The sequence below is a fragment of the Hylaeus volcanicus genome, chromosome 5, assembly GCF_026283585.1.
Source record: "Hylaeus volcanicus isolate JK05 chromosome 5, UHH_iyHylVolc1.0_haploid, whole genome shotgun sequence".
NCBI lineage: Eukaryota > Metazoa > Arthropoda > Insecta > Hymenoptera > Colletidae > Hylaeus > Hylaeus volcanicus.
Window position 1 is genome coordinate 7,981,703 of NC_071980.1, and position 18,490 is coordinate 8,000,192.

Consider the following 18,490-nt stretch of genomic DNA (forward strand, 5'->3'; position numbering starts at 1 on the left):
TGAACGTTTGTCGAATATTTTACCTCGCATTGTCCACAATAATGTGACGCTTCGTTCTTTCCTCGTCCATGGAATCGAACTTCTACGCCCTTACTTTTCACAAATTCTAGTATTAAGCAGCACTGCCTCATTGTCCTTAGCAGACAATTTTTAATTAGTTCGAATAGTCTAGGATCCGACACTTTGATATTTCGAGCTAAATTCCAGGATAAGTGTACCATCGGTACAATGGATTTGAACGACTGCAACTTGTTCCACTCGTAACGTTCGATTGCCAATTGGTATTGACGAGCTGTCAAAGGACCTACGTTCCATGCGATGTTATTACACCAGCCAACGGCTTGAACCCAATGTACGCAACCTAAGAGAACAAATTCCATTTGTTTAAAACGCTTCGACCATTTCTTTTTTAAATTGTAGTGTAAATTTAAGAGCACGAAATTATTTTATTTGTGTTATTCTACGGTGTCATTCATTTTAAGTGATAATAAATTGCGAATATAGACTACCCACCTGCATTGACCCAGACAAGATCGCCTGGCCTTTGTAGAAACCTGTACACAGGAATATTTTCCTCGTACAAGTCTTCTAAAGAAGGCCACCAACTACCATGAAGGTAATTGATGTTATTCCGCTCGCAAAGAGTACAAATTACGCCCCAGTATGCGTCAGGTACTGCAAACCATTCGCAATCTCCAGGCCCGATGTTGATATTAATGGAACAAAAGTTGTTGTTCTCTTGGTGTCCAGGTGTCCTGCTACCGGGTACCTATGAATATATAAGAGTATATAAGATGTCATTAGGACCAAATTCTAACACGCGAAATAATAAAGTACGTACCTTCATGTACAGCTGAACAGTATTCATGCCTAAAATAACATGGCCAACGTGACTGAGCATATTCCCAGCCGAAACAACTCTGGCGAACGCTGGCAGTTTCATCAGCTCTTGAAGCTGCGGTTTCCATTTCCTTTCGTCCGATAAATCTACATTGGTCCCAAATCGCAGCATCTTTGAACCCGGTCTCCCCGCCAAACCGAACGCGTTTTTCTTCCTCCTGACAGCACCAGTGCTGTCCTTGGAATCTGAATCGGATAAATTTGAAGTATGTATACCTTGAGCCTTTTCCCTCTCCTCTTTCAAGCTTTCCTGAAAGCTCGATGCCTGGTATTGCGCGTATTTCGCAATGGTCGTGTGACTCCTATGACTTATGCATCCCCAAACTTTCCTCCCCATCACAGGGTCCCAGTTCTCGTCACTGGTTTGCTGCATTTGCGTCCTGACTTCGATCCCGTGGTCGGGATTGGCCTCCACCAGCGTCTTCGTCGAGAACAGGCCAAGGTCTAGCTTTAGAGCGGCTGCAAGACCTCGGATCACAGCTATCGGGTGCTTCAAACAGAACTCTTGGAGCTGTGGACTAAACGCGTCCTTCTTGTTCTCTAAGTAAACGCTAGGTGTCGGAGGTAAGAGTTGTTCCTTGGTTAGCCTCTGGCTGGGTGGATCAGGCGGTGCTGGGGGTGGCGAACGATCGCTAAGTATCGAGCAGTTCGGTACACCTTTCAACCCTTGACCCTTGCACGCATCGATCACGCATTTAGACTCCATCTCTATGCTGAGCTCTTGATCGGGCTGCGATTCGCACAAGCTTTCCAATTTGAGAACCGGCTCGATTCGAGCGGTCGGTTCACTTTTATTTGTACTCGACGTCGCCTCGCATTTTACCGTCTCTACCGTCTGGGTCGGAGTCTTCGTCTTCTCGTACGTCTCCAGCTTCGACGTGGACGACGGTTGGCTATCGTCCATCTTCTCCAGCTTCACCTCTTTGATTTTCTCGTTACTTTCCTCCAAGTTCGACGGCGAGAACGGACCAGAGCTCAGGGTGCCATTGTTCATGATACTTGGCGCTTCCTCCTTCACGTCCAAATCTTCGGAGCCAAAGTGTTTCAGTAGGTCTTCCGCCAATGTCGTCGCGATGTCCTTCTGCGACAAAAGAGCTTGCAGTTCTTGATCCGTCACTCCTAGATCTTTGTTCCCCGCGGAACCTTCCGGGTAGTTGCTGGTGGTCGATGATATCTGAGTGTAACCTTGGGCGCTGTACTGATTAGGCTGGTATTGGTTGTACTGGCCGGACGCCAGTTGCCTCTGTGAAAAACTCGAATCGGAGGCAGACTTGTAAGGCATTCCTGGCGTCTGGCTGTTCCCAGTTGCGGCTGTGTTGTAGCCAACGTTGGAGTCTGAGAAGCCTGTTTGCAACGCCACGGTTCCACCTTGCTGCAACTGCGTCAAAAGGTAAGATTATGTATATTCGTTCCGAAGGTAACTCAACGTGTCGATTCTTAGGAAATAGTTACCGGTTGTTGGGGTATCCCATAGTTTTTAATGACACCGGGCTGCCCCAGCTGCGCGTGATTGTATCCAGTCGGATAGCCAGGTTGTCCAGGCCTCAGGCCTCTCTGCGTAGCTTGCTGTTGTTGCAACCTGATCTGCTGCTGATGCTGTTGCATTGACCTATACTGGTGCTGTAACTGGGCAAGCAGTCCCTGCTGTTGAGGCGTCAGACTTCCATGATTCTGTTGGAGAAACTGCAGCATCTGGAGCTGCTGGGACGACAAGTAAAATGGCGGTGGCCTTTGTTGCGTGCTTGGAGAGATTGGTTCTTCCCCTGGCTGAAAATAGTGATTATTAGATTAATCGAGAGTGAATTACATCGATGGTTCATTGGATATTTTATACCTAAGAGGTTAAGACTCACCTTGAATCTTTTCGTGTTGAGATTTTGTCCCTGTCCCTGGGGATAAGGGGGTGGCGGTCCAGAAGGCGTAGTACCATACTTGTAGCCTGGTCCGGTGGGTGGTTGTTGCTGCTGCTGCTGCCTACTAGACATCTCAGCGCTGATGGGCAAATTCCAAGCCTCCTCTATAGACGGCAACTGCCGCCTCCTTGACGAAAACAAAAACGTCGCACGTTAAGAAACCTGATACACGTTCACAGGCTTTTCGACGGTCATTCAGAACACGGACCGGTGAGCATTTACAGTGAGCATTTTCCGTAGCATCGGAGATCCTTCGTGTTCGATCTCTTTTTTCTTATCTCTCCTCGAGAACAATTCGCTAGTGTTGATAAAACAATGTTCACTCACTGGTAGAAACGGTCAGAGAGTATGGCACGTGAATGATTTTCAATGAATAAACCGTGAATAAGAGATATGTTTCTTGACACAATGTCTAGCCTCGTAAAGTGTACCAATCTTTGAATGCAGTAGGTTAATGTAATCATGCAACTAGAATTAGATATTCCAGTAGCAAAATCAGCATTGGAAAGGTCGGTTCTGAAGTTTTCTGTTCAATGTGAGAGATGAAAAAATTGCGATTCCGTCGTATGTTAACGCGTTTATTCGTTTCGCTGCTGTCTGCGCTGATGGGCGCTCGACAAAATCGCTCACCGTATTACTATCGGGGCCTAAGAGGCGCTCACTCGATCGATGGACCGCGTGCGGTGAACGCCTTACGCGCGTTCGACGAATACATATGTTCAGCGCGTGAAAAACTCTTCCGCACGCAGTGTCGACTACCGCTACGAGTTCGCCGAAACACCGAGCGGCTTGCATCGAAGTTGTCCGCACTTAACCCTTCCCCTGTCCCTCCGCTCGAGGCTGGTCCCACTCATACGCTCTGCTCCAAAATTTAAAAATGCTTAATGATTTTTTTTTTCAATGAAAAATCAATTAGGTCGTATCACATGAAATCACCATTTTCTTGAGTTGAAATGGGAACGTTCCAGATATGCCACCAATTCGCTTAAAAAAAAAGAAAGAACCATAATCAACCCCTGGGTAAACCTATAAGTAAGAAAAAAAGGAGGAGCGAGTAGATTTAAATAAATACTTTTCAGCGACGTTTTGACTTCTTGCTTTAAATAATTTTCAGACGACCTATGTAACAGAAAAATTGTGGGAGAGGGAATTTAATTTAAAGGATGGGCGATGTGTAACAAGTATTCACATTTGTAAAATTAAATTACGTAAAGTAATTAAAAGTATGGGATAACGAAAACGGTTAATTTAGATTGCTGACTTAACGGATGGTTATTGTTATCGATTCACCTGATCGAATATCGGGAATTTCATGTGGTACCATCTAACATAAGCAAATTTTAATTAATAGAGTCTAAGATTAACAAAGGAAAATATATATATATATATTCATTCGTTTCTCTTAAAACAATAGAGGAAGCAGTGCAGTGGTAGTTCTCTCGATTACCTTGCCTAAGATTGATGCTACTATTGCAACTGAATGAAAAAAGTCGATAACTATTATTCACGAGAGTTACAATAGTTGTTTTCATTCTTATTTATCGGATGTAGAATTGCCTTTTTCCGTCTGGCACTTCTGCTCTGCCCAGGCAGCTCCGAAAAACGTGTCAGGGAACGGATTCGATGGTTAACTTTGCGAAGAAATCAAAGAACGCATGCTCCAATTGCGAACGAACCAACAATCGAAGAGAGCTCTTAACGATATATGATATTCAAAATAAAAATAATGTCATTTGATGAAGATCGACTTCAAATTAGGATATCCTCGGGTACCTTTGATCGTTATTCCTCATTCCTGGTCATTGATTACAGGCGCGTAACAGTGGAAACTTGACGAATCGCAGAAAATTTAGAATCAAAAAATTAGAATTTAAAATTTAGATCGGAGCTGGGTGACATCGAATCGAGATTAAATTTTAGAAAATTAGATTTTATAGATGGCGCTTGAAATTTGCAGCGTTGTAAATGGTAATTTATCAAGGTTCCGCTGTGCGTGTACACCGAGACTTTGAAGAAGACGAATCGAACTTACTTGGTAGCGACGGAAGGCATCGGTGCTTGGCTCAGGTGACTCTGCAGGAAGTTTATCCTCTGTTGGAGAGATGGGTTCATCGGGGTGTTGCCACCAGACTTGGCGCCACCCAGGCCCGCCAGTGAACCCGTGCAATTTGGAGTATTGTTGTTACCCCTGGAGAGGAGAAAGATATATCGTTACTACGATACGCTTCGGAATTCGTGGACAGGCGAGCTTCCAATGTGCACCTCTACTTTTTTCATCGGAATGCTAACGCATCGTTTCGCCGTGTGATGTTTACATTACCTGGACGCGTTCACGTAACAAGCCAGGGCGTCTTTAGGTTGGCTAACGCTTTCGTACAAAATGCCCAGATTAGTCCACGCAGCCGAGTGGGATTTTTCTAATTGTACCGCGCATATATAGGCTTGCAGCGCGTCCATAGGCTGATTCTGCTGCTGGTACAGAACGCCTATGCTGCACCACGTGTCGGCATTCCCTTCGGACTTTTCCACGGAATTTCTGCAATCATCACGGTATTCGTTAGAGGTAATAAATATACAAATTGTAAGGATATAGGATATACATTTACGTATATATATATATATATATATTTAAAGTTTTTGTTAAAAATTCTTCTTCAACAGAGTTATTCAATTTAATCAAAATGTTTGATTGTTTGAAAGTTATTACTTAATCTTGTACAATATATAAAAATATAATTATAATTCCTCCAATGATTGAATTAAAAAGTTACAAAAGTGTGTATAGAAATATTCGAATTTAAATAATTTAATAATAGAATCAAGCTCCAACGTTTTCCCATGCAATTGAAAAAAAAGAATGTCTTTAAGATAATACATTTTCGCCTGGATAAATAGAAAGCGTACAGCCGATCGCCAAGATCAAAACGTCAATGGTAATTAATCGCGCGATTTATCCGCGACCGACGCTAATCCTCTCTCGTGCTCCATCGTCGCGTTGTCCGTAGTTGCGAAACACATCGCGCGCAAAATTCCCGCGGAACGATCGTTTTTCAAAGGCGCAAGACGCGAATGCGTTAAAGCTCCCATCAGGAATTTCACCATCGACGGAGATCGTTCCCGTCCTCTAAGAGGCTTAACAAAGTATCCGAGTGCTCGAATGCACGAACGCAATAATTTCGAGATTAGCGCCGTCCACGCCGGAACACGTTACCTGTAAGCGATAAATGCATCGTGAACTTTTCCAGAAGCGGCGAGGCAACGGCCCAGCAGGTAAAGGCTTTGCCCGCTCTTCGGTTCCGCCTCGATGGACTTTTGCAGGCAGTGAATAGCGATCGCCTGCTTCTGCTGTCTCGTTATACCCAGCACGGTACAGTCAACAACGTGGTACATCCATCCTGCAAAACGACAAATAGGCAAAATTGTCATCGAGCTCCATCTTTGAATGACGATTATAACCCTTTGCACTCGAGAGGTGACTCTCAGTCACCATTAGGTTTCACGCAGCGAATCTACGATACCTAATGTTTCTTTAGGTTTAATTTCTTTGGAGCTCCGAGTGGCGATAAAATGATTGTCGACGAGGTAAAAGTGTCCTTATTCTGAAATCTAGATAGCTTAGATTTCATGGCAATAGAATTCTAAGAAACATCTCGAGTTGCTGGCAGATACCAGAAAATAGGCCTCGAGTGCAAAAGGATTAACCCTTTCGATTCGGACATTCTTCTGCTTGTATTCTATTCGTTTCTCTTTTCAAAATTAATTCTATTAACCCTCTGCATTCGACGACGGTTTCTACCGTTCTGATTAGAGATCACTCGAAGGTCACTCGAAGGTAAAATATTACAAATGCCTGAATTCACTTTTTCAGTATCTGGATCTCAAACCATCACATACCTAAGTGTAGCACAATTACACCAATAATAATTGAACATATTCTACAAAATTTCCTTGAAATAAACTACTAAGCCCGCTTCAATTTCGATCGAAGGTCCCGCAGCACGTGCTACTGGCTAACTTCCGGTGTCTACCTGGCCTATTCCAGATGACCAGCTCGTCCAATTAACGTCCATCTCGCCGACCACTCGTAGACGAGTACATTTTTTGCGTCACCACCTCGCACGAAAACTGTCGCGATCTAATTCGAACGCGGAACCACCAGGACCCCCTGGGAACGCAGGGGTAGCTTTCGAACGGAGACTAAGAAGTCCGAGGGACCAACGTTCCCGTGGATCACCGAGGGACGTGTTGCCTCGACACTAGACGAGTATAGAACTGAATAGATTTTCGCAGGTATAGGCTAGGGTAGCCACTTTTACCCCACCTCTCCCTTCGAGGCGGTCTCGAATTACAACCCTCTATAAACATAGGCGTAGAAGCAGCCCGCGAAAGCCTCTATCTTGGAAAACAGCCAGTCTCGTGGACCTGACCGCCACGTCCAGTAAGTTCCTGCAAACAAATTGCTGGATCTTTCGCAGGACGTGCGACTGTCTTTTATTCTGAATAATTTTTGGAGGTGGAGCGTTTATGGGCTCCTTTTGGAACGGTGTAAATATTCTCTAATCTTTGGAAAACAGCTGCGAATCAAGGAAATGCGTCTAATTTCTTGCGAGTCAATTGCAGAATTTTTCTAAGGTGCTTTAGCGACTGTCTTTTATTCTGAATAATTTCTCGATCTCAATCGGAAGATCTATGACCCCCTTTAGCAGTGACCTAATTGTTCTCTTATTTTAGATTCAAGTAGACAGGAATATCCGTTCTTCGAGACAGTTGCGAGCCTAGAGGACACGTCCATTTTTCTGCAAATTAATTCCAAACATTTACCAAGATGCTGTCGCGTCTGTCTTTTATTCTGAATAATTTTCCTATCGCAGTTGGAAATTTTATGGTTTCTCGTTGGAATGGCCTAGCTGCTCTTTAGCCGTAGGGTCTAAGTAGGTGCATGGGGTACGCGTGTACGTGCCATCCTTGAAGGCAGCTGTTAGCTGTAACGGTACACCTTTATTTTCCAGTTCTTTCGTTCATTATTATCCGCCGTGGATAGACCTGCTCCTCCTGCAGAGGTTAGAAAGGTAGATAGTTCAGGCTCGCCAGTGTAAATAGAGCTTGGAAGGCTGATGTGATTCCATTAACAGTTTCCTCGGGACGATGTTGTATAACGAGGGCCGAAGCAAAATCGGTGGAAGTTATTCCTTTTTAACAGATTTATTGATGAGGAGGTGATTTGTTTGGCTGGCTAAAAATTTTATTGCCGATGACAAGGCTACCCTGTTTTGGACAGTTTAGATTTCAGACTTTCGCGGGCGTCGTTTGTTGTAATTATTTATTTATTATCTCCCATTTATTGGGACACCTTGTATGCTTCTACGTAAATTAATCGGCAATTACATAACCAGTGATGAGAATAATCCTATCGAATATTTATACTTTCAGACTAATCTGCAATATTTACTGCACCACTTTGTATACCTAATTCGATAATTAATTGAGACCATTTTTACAAATGATTCCAGTAAATGTTTGCATCGTCGACTACAGCGTGCATAAATTACGGGAACAGAGTTATTACAAAATTGTAAACGAAGGGAATCCTCGTTGTTTACCGATTTTGCAATATCACCATTTTCCATGGGACTCGACGCAATTTTAATCGCGGTAATTTTCGCGTACCTGCGCCGCTGCGCTGTCTAAATTAAACACGTGCCGTGGGAAAACGAGAGTTTTGCAACAAGTTGTTACACAATCGCGAAACGGGATGCTTAAATTGTGCACGGTGCGATTCTAAATGGAATTATGTCGGTTGTCTCGTAAACCATCCAGTGAAATCGAAGAATCGATGCCCTAGCAGTTCGTCGTTTGTGTACAATTAAAAATTGGGGAAGAAAATTCTTCGAAGAAGTAGATTCTTCAATAAAATATATGTATACTCTACTTGAAAATGTAAAATAGCATTCAAATCAAATAGCATTCACGAGTATAGATAACTACGAATTTACAGTGCAGGTTTTTAAATAAATGCTATTATTAGCCTAGCCTTGATGTTTGAAATAGATTCCACCAGATGCGCAATAACTGTTTGAAAATTTTGCTTGCACAAAGTAAAATAACAAAGTGAAGTTGATTTCGAGACACCCTGTAGAGGCACCCAACTGTATAGGGTCCCCAAACGGTGCCAAGACTCTTTTACAACCTGTTTACGGCACCTCGCGTGTCAGCGCAGCGACCGGTTCGACAGTCTCCACTTTTCTTTTCGTTCTTTTTATTTTTATTTTTATTTCGCTTCATTTTTCGCGTCGTCCGCGGAGTTTCGTACGCTTCATAAGTTAGCTCCGACACGGATTGCCCAGCGCAACATTGCAACCCGAGGTACCCCGAGAGCGTATTTCGCCCCGAAGGGAATAATCGTCGAGGATAAGAACGAGAGGGACTCGGGCTATTTCCACGAACGCGTGCGATTTTTTATTGTCGCGTGATTATTATGTCGGCGTAATTACGTTGTAAACATCGCCACTTCGGTTCCCTGGGTGCATTGTGCCACGCGCTTTTATGGCTGTTTACCTTCCGGGCCGAGCTTTCGTGCGTCGCTCCCGTTGCGATGCACTAAAACGCATCCAAGAGAAACCGTTATCGTGGGAACCTGATAATCGTGCCTACTTCTACTCGAGTCGTACTTTTTTGCCTGATTTTATTCCGGAGTTCTGGAAGCTATTTAAAATCGATTTTAATAATAAAGAATACTTTAATAGAAAAGTAAGGCCACGGTGATTTGAACTTGTGACCACTAGATCGGTAGTCGAGCGCTTTAATCAGTGGACCATCGCTGCATCCTATCGGTAGTGTTTTTATTTGACTACTTAATATGTTGAACATGGAAAGCATGATATATATGCAGATCAATATTTGCAATTAGGTGTGAACCTAACTTTAGGTGAAAAAAAAGGAGGAGACATGGAATGATTGATATTATAATATACTATACATGTGATGTATGTCCTAAAGGTAAAGAGTCAGTCGCTCGTAAACGTCCTAAGCAAGAATACCTATTCGTGCAAAGAACTCAATCTTACCACTAGTATTATTAATAAAGTTGTACACTTATAGTTTGGACATTATAAAAGTAATTGTTTCACCTCGCACGCAATATACAACAATATAAGGTGAAATTGATTCTCTATTGCAATGAGCGCCCTAAAGAATTGTGGTGAAACGACTGTTCAGAGTGATTCGAAAAAGTTTGAGATACTTTGATGATGCTACAAGGCAAAATTTATGCGAAACGTTTGGCGCGAAGGTAACCGACACCCGTTTAACGAGGTAGTGCCTACTACGTGACACGGCAAGTAGAATCGAAAGATTATACAGGTCAAGCGGCACGACTGACCCACTTTGCCCGTCCACAAAAACCCTCTGCGACGGTTCTGCTGTGTGAAAACTGCAAAATCTAGAGACCCTTACATTGCACCGCTCTTTTAGAACCGAGACGCTACATTAAAAAAAAAAAAAAAAAGACGGCTCCACGGTATCGCAATTTTTACCAGAGATGGACAAAACCCTAGGCTTCGAATAAATTTGAAGTTTGCCGATGTGTTTGTCTCGTTTCCTTCTTTGTAAAACGTTCAAATGTTCAAATTTTTAACGGATCGATGCCATGTACGCGTTCCTCTCCAGATCCATTCTTCTCGCGCGCGAACAGTAGATTCATCGACCCCTATTTTGACGTATATCTCTCGGGACTGATTCGGCAGATAGTCGTGAAATTTGTATATGAATCACCTACGCCTGTGGAACTTTTAAGGCGTCTGGCCACCCTGAGCGCTCGCCAGATGGGTACTGTTCTTAAAAAAAAAATATTAATTAAAAAATTAATCAAGTAATCGCAAAAATCCATTGCTATTCTTCAGATAATGTATCTAAAAGTAGCGTGTAGAAATTTCAGAGCAATCGGACCGCACGTTTACTTTTCTTTTGGGATTATCTCGACACTACATTTTTCGAAATGGTACAACGTAAATCTCGTAGACTATCGGTCCGATTGCTCTGAAATTTGTACACACCACTTTTAGATACATTATCCGAAGAGTAGCAATGGATCTTTGCGATTACTTGATTAGTTTTTTTTTTTTTTTATTGACGATTTTTCTCGTGAAATTTCGGTGAAAAATAAAAAAAAACATTTCTTCGGCTCACCATAATTTTCTTAATGGTAAAAAAAAAAAATCCAACTGCTACTCTCTTGCGACAAACTCCAGAAACAATCCAATATTTTTTTTTTCTTTTTCACACGCAACCTAAAGAATATAATGATGGGACAGCCCACGCGCGTTTCGTGCCGATGGCCTTCACCAAAATTTTCGAATCGCCGCCATTTTTTGTTTGTTGTTATCTCAAATAATTTTTCACGTGTTCATTAAACCGTTTTTTATTAAGTGTCAAAACATAAAAATATTTTGTTCTATACTTTCGCATTTATGAATCTTTTAAGAATAGTACCCACATCTGACGAGCGCTCAGGTCGGCCAGACGCCTTAAGAAACTTTTAAAAATTTTAAGAATCGTTTCAGAGACGAGGAAATGGGGCAACGCGAGAAGGAAGACAAAAGACTGTTTCCCGCAATCACGTCTTCTTATCGAATTCTCGTTTCCCCCGTTCGTCCCTCTCCCCACTCTTTTCTTCTCTCGTTCGAGCACGCACCACCCTTCCCGCCTCCTCCCTCCGATCTCATCCCTGGCCCGCCCCGACCCGGAATAAATCAATACACGTGTCTGCTACTTGGTTGTACGCTCTGTGGCTGAACCTTAAGTCCAAATCCTACTAGCCCAAAACGGCCGACGACGGTCTTTTACCTCCGCGAGGTGATTAATTCAACCCTTAAGAAGGGTTACGCACATTTCAGCAAAAGCGAGTCGTGACGTCGTGAAAGCTTTTATTATTAAGAAAAAAAAAAAAAAAAAATTTCCTTACACTAGAGGAAAGTGTGGTTCGTGAATAAATTACCGACTTTACCGACCGGTAGCCGATTAATCGGCTTTTTGTCCCCAACGCTCACCGACCGGTAACTGCTATGGTCACTAGCAAGTATTTGTTACTTTGAATTGAGATACAAGTTGCTTTGCTCTGTAAGCTCTCGTATTTTCGGTGCCAGAGAAGATCTGCTGCCGAGCGGCCGGTAAAAAGGGCACATAGGATCTTGAACCGCTACCGGTCGGTAAAGTGTTAAAACTGAAAACACCAAAATAATGCCAGGGTTGGCACAAGATTTCGAATAAATCTGAAGTTTGCAGATCTCGTTTCCGTCTTTGGAGATACAAGTTTGTTCAAAGATTAATTCTTTGATTAACTCTGAGCCTAGCTATAGTCTTGCCTCTAGTTCTAATTGCTCTACTCGAGTAGGTAGATTATTTTTAACCGACTTCGAAAAGGAGGAGGCAGCTAGATTCGACATGTACATTTTTTTTTCTTTTTTTTTTTCTAAATCTGCCGTTTGAACATGGTTTTAGTTTAAGCTCAGAGATAACTTAGACCTAGACTTAGACTTAGACTTACCTAACTGGCGGCAAATGTCAGCCTTCAAATGAGAGGGCAGAGCTTTCTCCTTAAGCAGCGCCTCGTAATTCTCCTTGGCCAGGCGATACTTTCCTTGAACTTCGTACAGGTGGGCTATGTGAAACTTGACTGAAACACGCAAGAGGTATTCGAACGTCAGTGGCGATCGAGATACGATACCATAGTAAATCAGATCGAGTTACAATAAACGAACAGTGAGACTAATTTGCCATCTATTAACTCTTTGCACTCGAGAGATGACTCTCAGTCACCGTTAGGTTTTCTTTAGGTTTCATTTCTTTGGAACTCCAAGTGCCAATAAAATGATTGTCGTTGCGAGACAAACGTGACCTGATTCTCAAATCTCGAATTAGAGATCTCATTTTCGAAATCGATATAATCTTAGCCTCATTCGTGGCAATAGAATGCTAAGAAAGCATCTCGAGTTGCTGGTAGATACCAGAAATAAAGGCCTCGAGTGCAAAGGGTTAATAATTGAACCAGAGGGGGTAAATTTCCAATTTACCCTTGGAAATTTAATTTCACCCTCGCATTTACTTCGAACAGAATCGAGGGATCTTACAATAAATCCAAAGTGTTTCCACGTAACGACCTTGGCATGACCATGGAGATAAACTTGGACGTCGATATTTACAGCGAAACAGTCTCGGGAATTTCAATTAGTATTTGCAACAAAGTCGGAGTCGTCCATCGTTTGTTCGTGCATCACGAAGTTGTGGCAAGAATAACAAACAGGATTACAATGAATTTTAAGCGACGGTGTACCGCCAGCTGCCGCGTGCGATTGCATAAATACGAACAAGTGTAACAAATAAAAATATCTAAATCCGCGACTGCGGTGGACTCTTCCTGATCGCGTGATTGGTCGACACGAGACTGACCTGGAAACCTGTCGCACTGTTTTACAAGTGGAATTTCCGGCTGAGTAAAGAACCGAGCCGATTCCTCGGTATGGAGAATTCGAGAGAGCTCGTTCGCTTAAGGGGGGAAGTCATTGAAAATGACGAATCAGTTGCCTAAATGATGATTCAGTAGGCGTGAAAACCATGGAATCATTACGAATTTCTGGTTATATTTGTCACGTTCGATTATCAGAAATACAATCATTATTTCCTTTATTATATATATTATTAAAATATATTCGGTTGTCTGGAAAGTCCATGCCGATTTTTGGTAGGCGCTACGGGTCTGAATATATCGGAATGGTTGGAAACAAATAACACGTGGACATCCCTTAAAAGGTGGAAAAATTGTGGAACAAAATGGTACATATATTATTCGATAAATATATATATATCGAAATTCAAACGTGTCTTTGAATGTTTCTTAGAAATTGGCACGAACTTTCTGGACAACCCAATATTTATCAATAATACAATTACTATTTCCTTCGTTTCGTGTATCATAAGGTTCCTCTATTAAATCCTATCGTAAATATCCAGGGTGTGGAAATATTAGAGGAAATATTTTTTTTTATTTCAGGCTCCTGAATTCATCTTTTAAGTTTGGCCATTTAATCCGGGAACCGCTTGAATATAAGATATGTGTATAATATATAATATATAATATAGGAAATACTGATTGTCCTCTTGAAAAAATATTTTAACAACACTGCCAGTCTATAGACTTATAACCTGATATATATTATTATTATTAAATTATTCTTATTTTTCTTAACAAAACAAAAAGGAATATATTCGTTGTATCGGTCGATCACTTCCATGTAGCAGAGTTTATTCCAATTATCGTGTTCGCATATATATCTTTATCTGAATATAAGATATATATAATATAGGAAATACTGATTGCCCTCTTGAAAAAATATTTTAACAACACTGCCAGTCTATAGACTTATAACCTGATATATATTATTATTAAATTATTCTTATTTTTCTTAACAAAACAAAAAGGAATATATTCGTTGTATCGGTCGATCACTTCCATGTAGCAGAGTTTATTCCAATTATCGTGTTCGCGTATATATCTTGATCTCTGGTGCTAAATTTAGCCATCGAATAGTACAACAGACCGGGACCCGTCTTCCGCGTGAGTAGCCACGTGACTCATTCATGTTTCTTGGTAATCCAAAGTGACGCGGATAAAGCTACACGCAGTGGCATGAAATCCCGCCCGGAAAGAGGAACGGAGATTCCCGTTTTATTAATTAAGGCTTCAAGTCCTGCTCTGGTTCGCGTTACGGTCAATAGATTGTTCCTTGGAATAGCGACTACGCTCCGTGCACGCTGCTTTCGTTACCAGCCAGCTGCGATTTTACTCCAGATTTAAGATCGCGTTTGATACACTACAGAACAGAAGCGTCGAATAATTATTTACAAGCGCAGTACGAAACGTTCATTTTCTTCGAGGCTGTAACGGAAAATGTTACTTCTTTTTAAGAAGACTCTCCACGCTTTAAAAATATCGAATTTTGTGTATTACAGGATATCGTTGATTGAAAGTGGACAGGTTGTTTCCCGGATTAAATACCCAAACTTAAAAGATGAATTCGGGTTTTGTTTTTCGAAACGGCTGCCATTTTCCTATGCGGAGGATTTTTAGAAAATGAATAACGGTAAGGCCCCCCTGGAGCCGCCATTTTGGACTCTTTTCATAAAAAAAAAAAAAAAAATTGAAATTGAAATTGAACTTCCAACTATACGAAAATATACTACTTTGAAACCTATATAGTAAGTATTTATTTTATATTTGTAAGTTTGACGACGTTCAAACTTAACCGTGCATAACGAGAGACGCTCGTTACCGAGGTCGCATGGTTGATCAACAACGCTGTGACATTACATGTACACACGTGCTCATTGTGTACTTAAGATTGATATAAATAATAATTACTTATATCGACAAGTGTGTTGATTCAGGTAGAATCATTAATATTATTAGGTGATAATTCTTTGTTGTAGGATAAGTTGTATACATATATATATTTGTGTTTTATAATTACAGTATTATCTCACTGCTACAACACGTGTCGCTTAATTTAACATAACCTGCATCCTTCTGACGTTTGTATAAGTTTCTGAATCCAAAACTTAGATATTTAAAAAAAACTCTCCGGAACACTCCAGAAAACAATGTAGAAGCTGGAAAAAAAGGCCTAACTTTGCTAATTAATTTCAACCACGAAAAGTGCGCGTAAAGAACCAGTGCAGCGCCGCAAGGATTAAAGTCACGTGGGAGTGCGCCAATTAACGCCGTCGCACAGTTCCCTTAAATACTCGTGTAACTTGCGATAAGAGCTATCGTTGTTACACGTGATGTAACAGTCGCTGTATCAAACTGGAGAACGGGGTCAAGTTCGATGGAAGAAAGTGAGCAAAAGAACCGACCGAGGTCGTGATGTTGTCAAGACGAATGCTACCAGGTATGTAACAGCCGCTTTCCACGCTGGCGGAAGTATCGATTTCGCTCGCGGTACACCCTGAACAATTTATTAAAAGTGCTCACGCGAAACACTCCCGCGTAAGTGGATTATTTTCCACGTTTATTCCAGCCGGCAATTTTTGCCGCGTGACTCGACGATTTCTCTCTTATTTCTTACGCGACGTCGAACGAGTTACCGGGCGACAAACGTCGATAAGTGGCTTATTTACGAATGCACCGGGGAAACAATGTTTCTACGCGACCGCCGCGCCGGGCACACGGATATCAATTTTGCAGAATCCGAGTCACGCTACCGCGACGACTTTTGCTGGAAAATAGAGGAAAAATAATGCCCCGCATTGCGTCTAATTCTCTGTTCCCAGTGGGATTAATACGAAGAGGTCACGCGAACCATAGATTCATGGTCGAGATGAGATGTTAGCTATTCTCAAGAACTCTCTCGGGACCTTCGCTGATTTCGTATTCGTACAGGTACTGTGGGGAAACAGAGAAGTTGGCCAGTAGGTCTGATTGGTACCAGTAATCTTCTAAATTATTCTATAGTATTCTACAGTATAGAATCTATATATTACGATACGTAATTCTAATAACATAATCAAGAAGATTATACAGCAGTCAGATCCAGTAAGTTAGTAAGATCCAGGTTGGAATATTTACTAAACAGCAACATGACATTTTACTACAATAATAAATGTACTGAGAATAAATGTAAAACGTTATATCTGCCACTGCAGAATAACGAAAAAGAAAGTTATACGGCCTACCCTTTCAAGTGCCTGAGAGGATCCTTCCTATAGGTTACTAAAGACTAAACAGATGTGCTAAAATTACGTTGTATACAGCTAGAAATTCTTTCTATGGTTTTCTTTTATCGTTCATGGGTCAGTCTCGTGCAGTTCCTCGTTGAGGAAAGATCACTGCTCGTGACAATTTAGTGTTGGAATGGAACGATTGCTACTTTCGGGTCTTGAGGAAAAGGGTCTGTTTTTCCTTAAAACAGAAAGAGGGGTGGGATCCTAACAGGGACAGAAAGCGACGACCCTTCAGTTCGTCGAAATAAGTCAAGCGGTACGGGTCGTCGTGAATTTCGGACACCTTTCCTCTGACATTCTTATATACATATGTTGTAATCCTTTAGAAAGTAAAGTTTATAAAAATACAATTCTAACGTTCAGTGAATAAAGCTGAAGTTAATCTATAAATTCAGTATTTTATTATTCACTTATACCTCATTTCCAATAACCGTCCAACTCCTCGTCTCCCCACAGTACATCGAACTCGAAAACGCATGGGAATAAATTTACACCGAACGTGACCTCTTCGAGTCACGATGACCCGCCGAACACCCTCCTCCGGATTCCCTAGATCGCGTCGATCCCTTTCGAGAAGCTCGAGGTCGATGCGACATGTGGCTAAGGAGTAAGATTTCCGTGTAAAAACGGTTAGCGCACGGCAGCTGTCGGTGCATTATTTTTACGCGAATCGCAATAGCGTAGGCGAGCGTAGAACGAAAACCGAGACTCACTCTCGAGCTTGGAAAAGGAAGCAGGTGTCGTGGCATCGATCAGAGCGAGCGTCAGGTGCTTCAGGGCGGCGTCGAAGTCAGCGTGGACCTTCAGCATCAAGCCGAGCCGTAGGTGAACCTCGCAGGCTCGTGGAAATCCTGGCTCCACCCATAGCACCTGCTGGAATGCTTTCACGGCCCTGGAAAAACACAAAGTCACGCTCTAGTTGGACTGACATTGTTTTGGTGCCGTTATTAAAGGACGGCTACGTCGCTTTGATTTTTATTCAATTACTAGCTGTGCACCGCGGTAAAACTGCATTTTTTTTTGTAATAACACGAACAAAAGAGAATATTAAATATTTTACATTAAAAATTTCGCGACTACAAGATTTCGCTAAGCGACGCCATTTGGGATCGCGACCCATACTTTAAGAAGCCCTGTATGATATAGTGATAGAAAATAGATGAAAGAAGAAGAAGAAGAAGAAGAAGCAGATAGATTTAATTTTAATTATATTCGTGTGTCTACTGGCCAGCGAGTCCCATTTTGTAAGAGAAAAGAACAAAATTACTCCCTTGTACTTCCTCACTTTGAGTACGCCAGTATTATATGGCCACCCCGACTATCCAGACATATCGATATACTGGAAAGTATTCAAAGGAGATTCTTACGTTTTCTCTCATACCTTATACCTGTATATAAAACCTCCTCTCCTATGGGTCGACTTGATCATAATTTACAGTGCCATCATGTACAGATTCAGGGTACTCTCACTCAGGGACAGACGCACAATACATGAAATTGTTTTTATTCAGAAGCTTCATACTAATATCATTGATTGTGCACCTCTTCTTGAGCTTGTGCCCTTTCACATTCCTCCCAGGACCACTAGGTCCTCATATCTATTTCATCAATATGTTTCCTCGTCTAGATACTGTCACCTCAATACTGTTGTCCGTGCCTGTGCTACAGTTAATTGCTTTAGTTCAGACAGCGATATGTTTATTGACTCTATCGACTCTACTAAACATAGGCTACGTAACATTTTTATCGGCAATTCTGCTATTCACCGGCGATAACTTTGTTATGATTGTTTGTTTGTTTGTAAATTTTTGTTTGTCTTGACATCTGTCAACTGTCGTTGTTTATAATTGCTACACTGTATTAATTTCATAATGGGCTATGCCCGTATATATTGAAATAAATAA

General features: G+C 41.7%; 1 protein-coding gene across 3 annotated transcripts in view; it reads right to left on the minus strand.

The window, feature by feature from the left end:
* Positions 1–18,490, minus strand: part of LOC128876846 (histone demethylase UTY) — a 102,438-nt gene that overhangs the window by 2,005 nt on the left and 81,943 nt on the right. For all 3 annotated transcript variants that reach the window (XM_054123569.1, XM_054123570.1, XM_054123571.1), the window contains 10 exons: positions 17,300–17,478; positions 12,355–12,483; positions 6,025–6,208; positions 5,134–5,349; positions 4,846–5,001; positions 2,754–2,940; positions 2,353–2,667; positions 842–2,278; positions 514–769; positions 24–361 (listed from right to left, as the gene is read on the minus strand). In XM_054123569.1, coding sequence (XP_053979544.1) covers positions 24–361; positions 514–769; positions 842–2,278; positions 2,353–2,667; positions 2,754–2,940; positions 4,846–5,001; positions 5,134–5,349; positions 6,025–6,208; positions 12,355–12,483; positions 17,300–17,478 — 3,397 coding nt within the window. The remainder of the gene's footprint in view (positions 1–23; positions 362–513; positions 770–841; positions 2,279–2,352; positions 2,668–2,753; positions 2,941–4,845; positions 5,002–5,133; positions 5,350–6,024; positions 6,209–12,354; positions 12,484–17,299; positions 17,479–18,490) is intronic.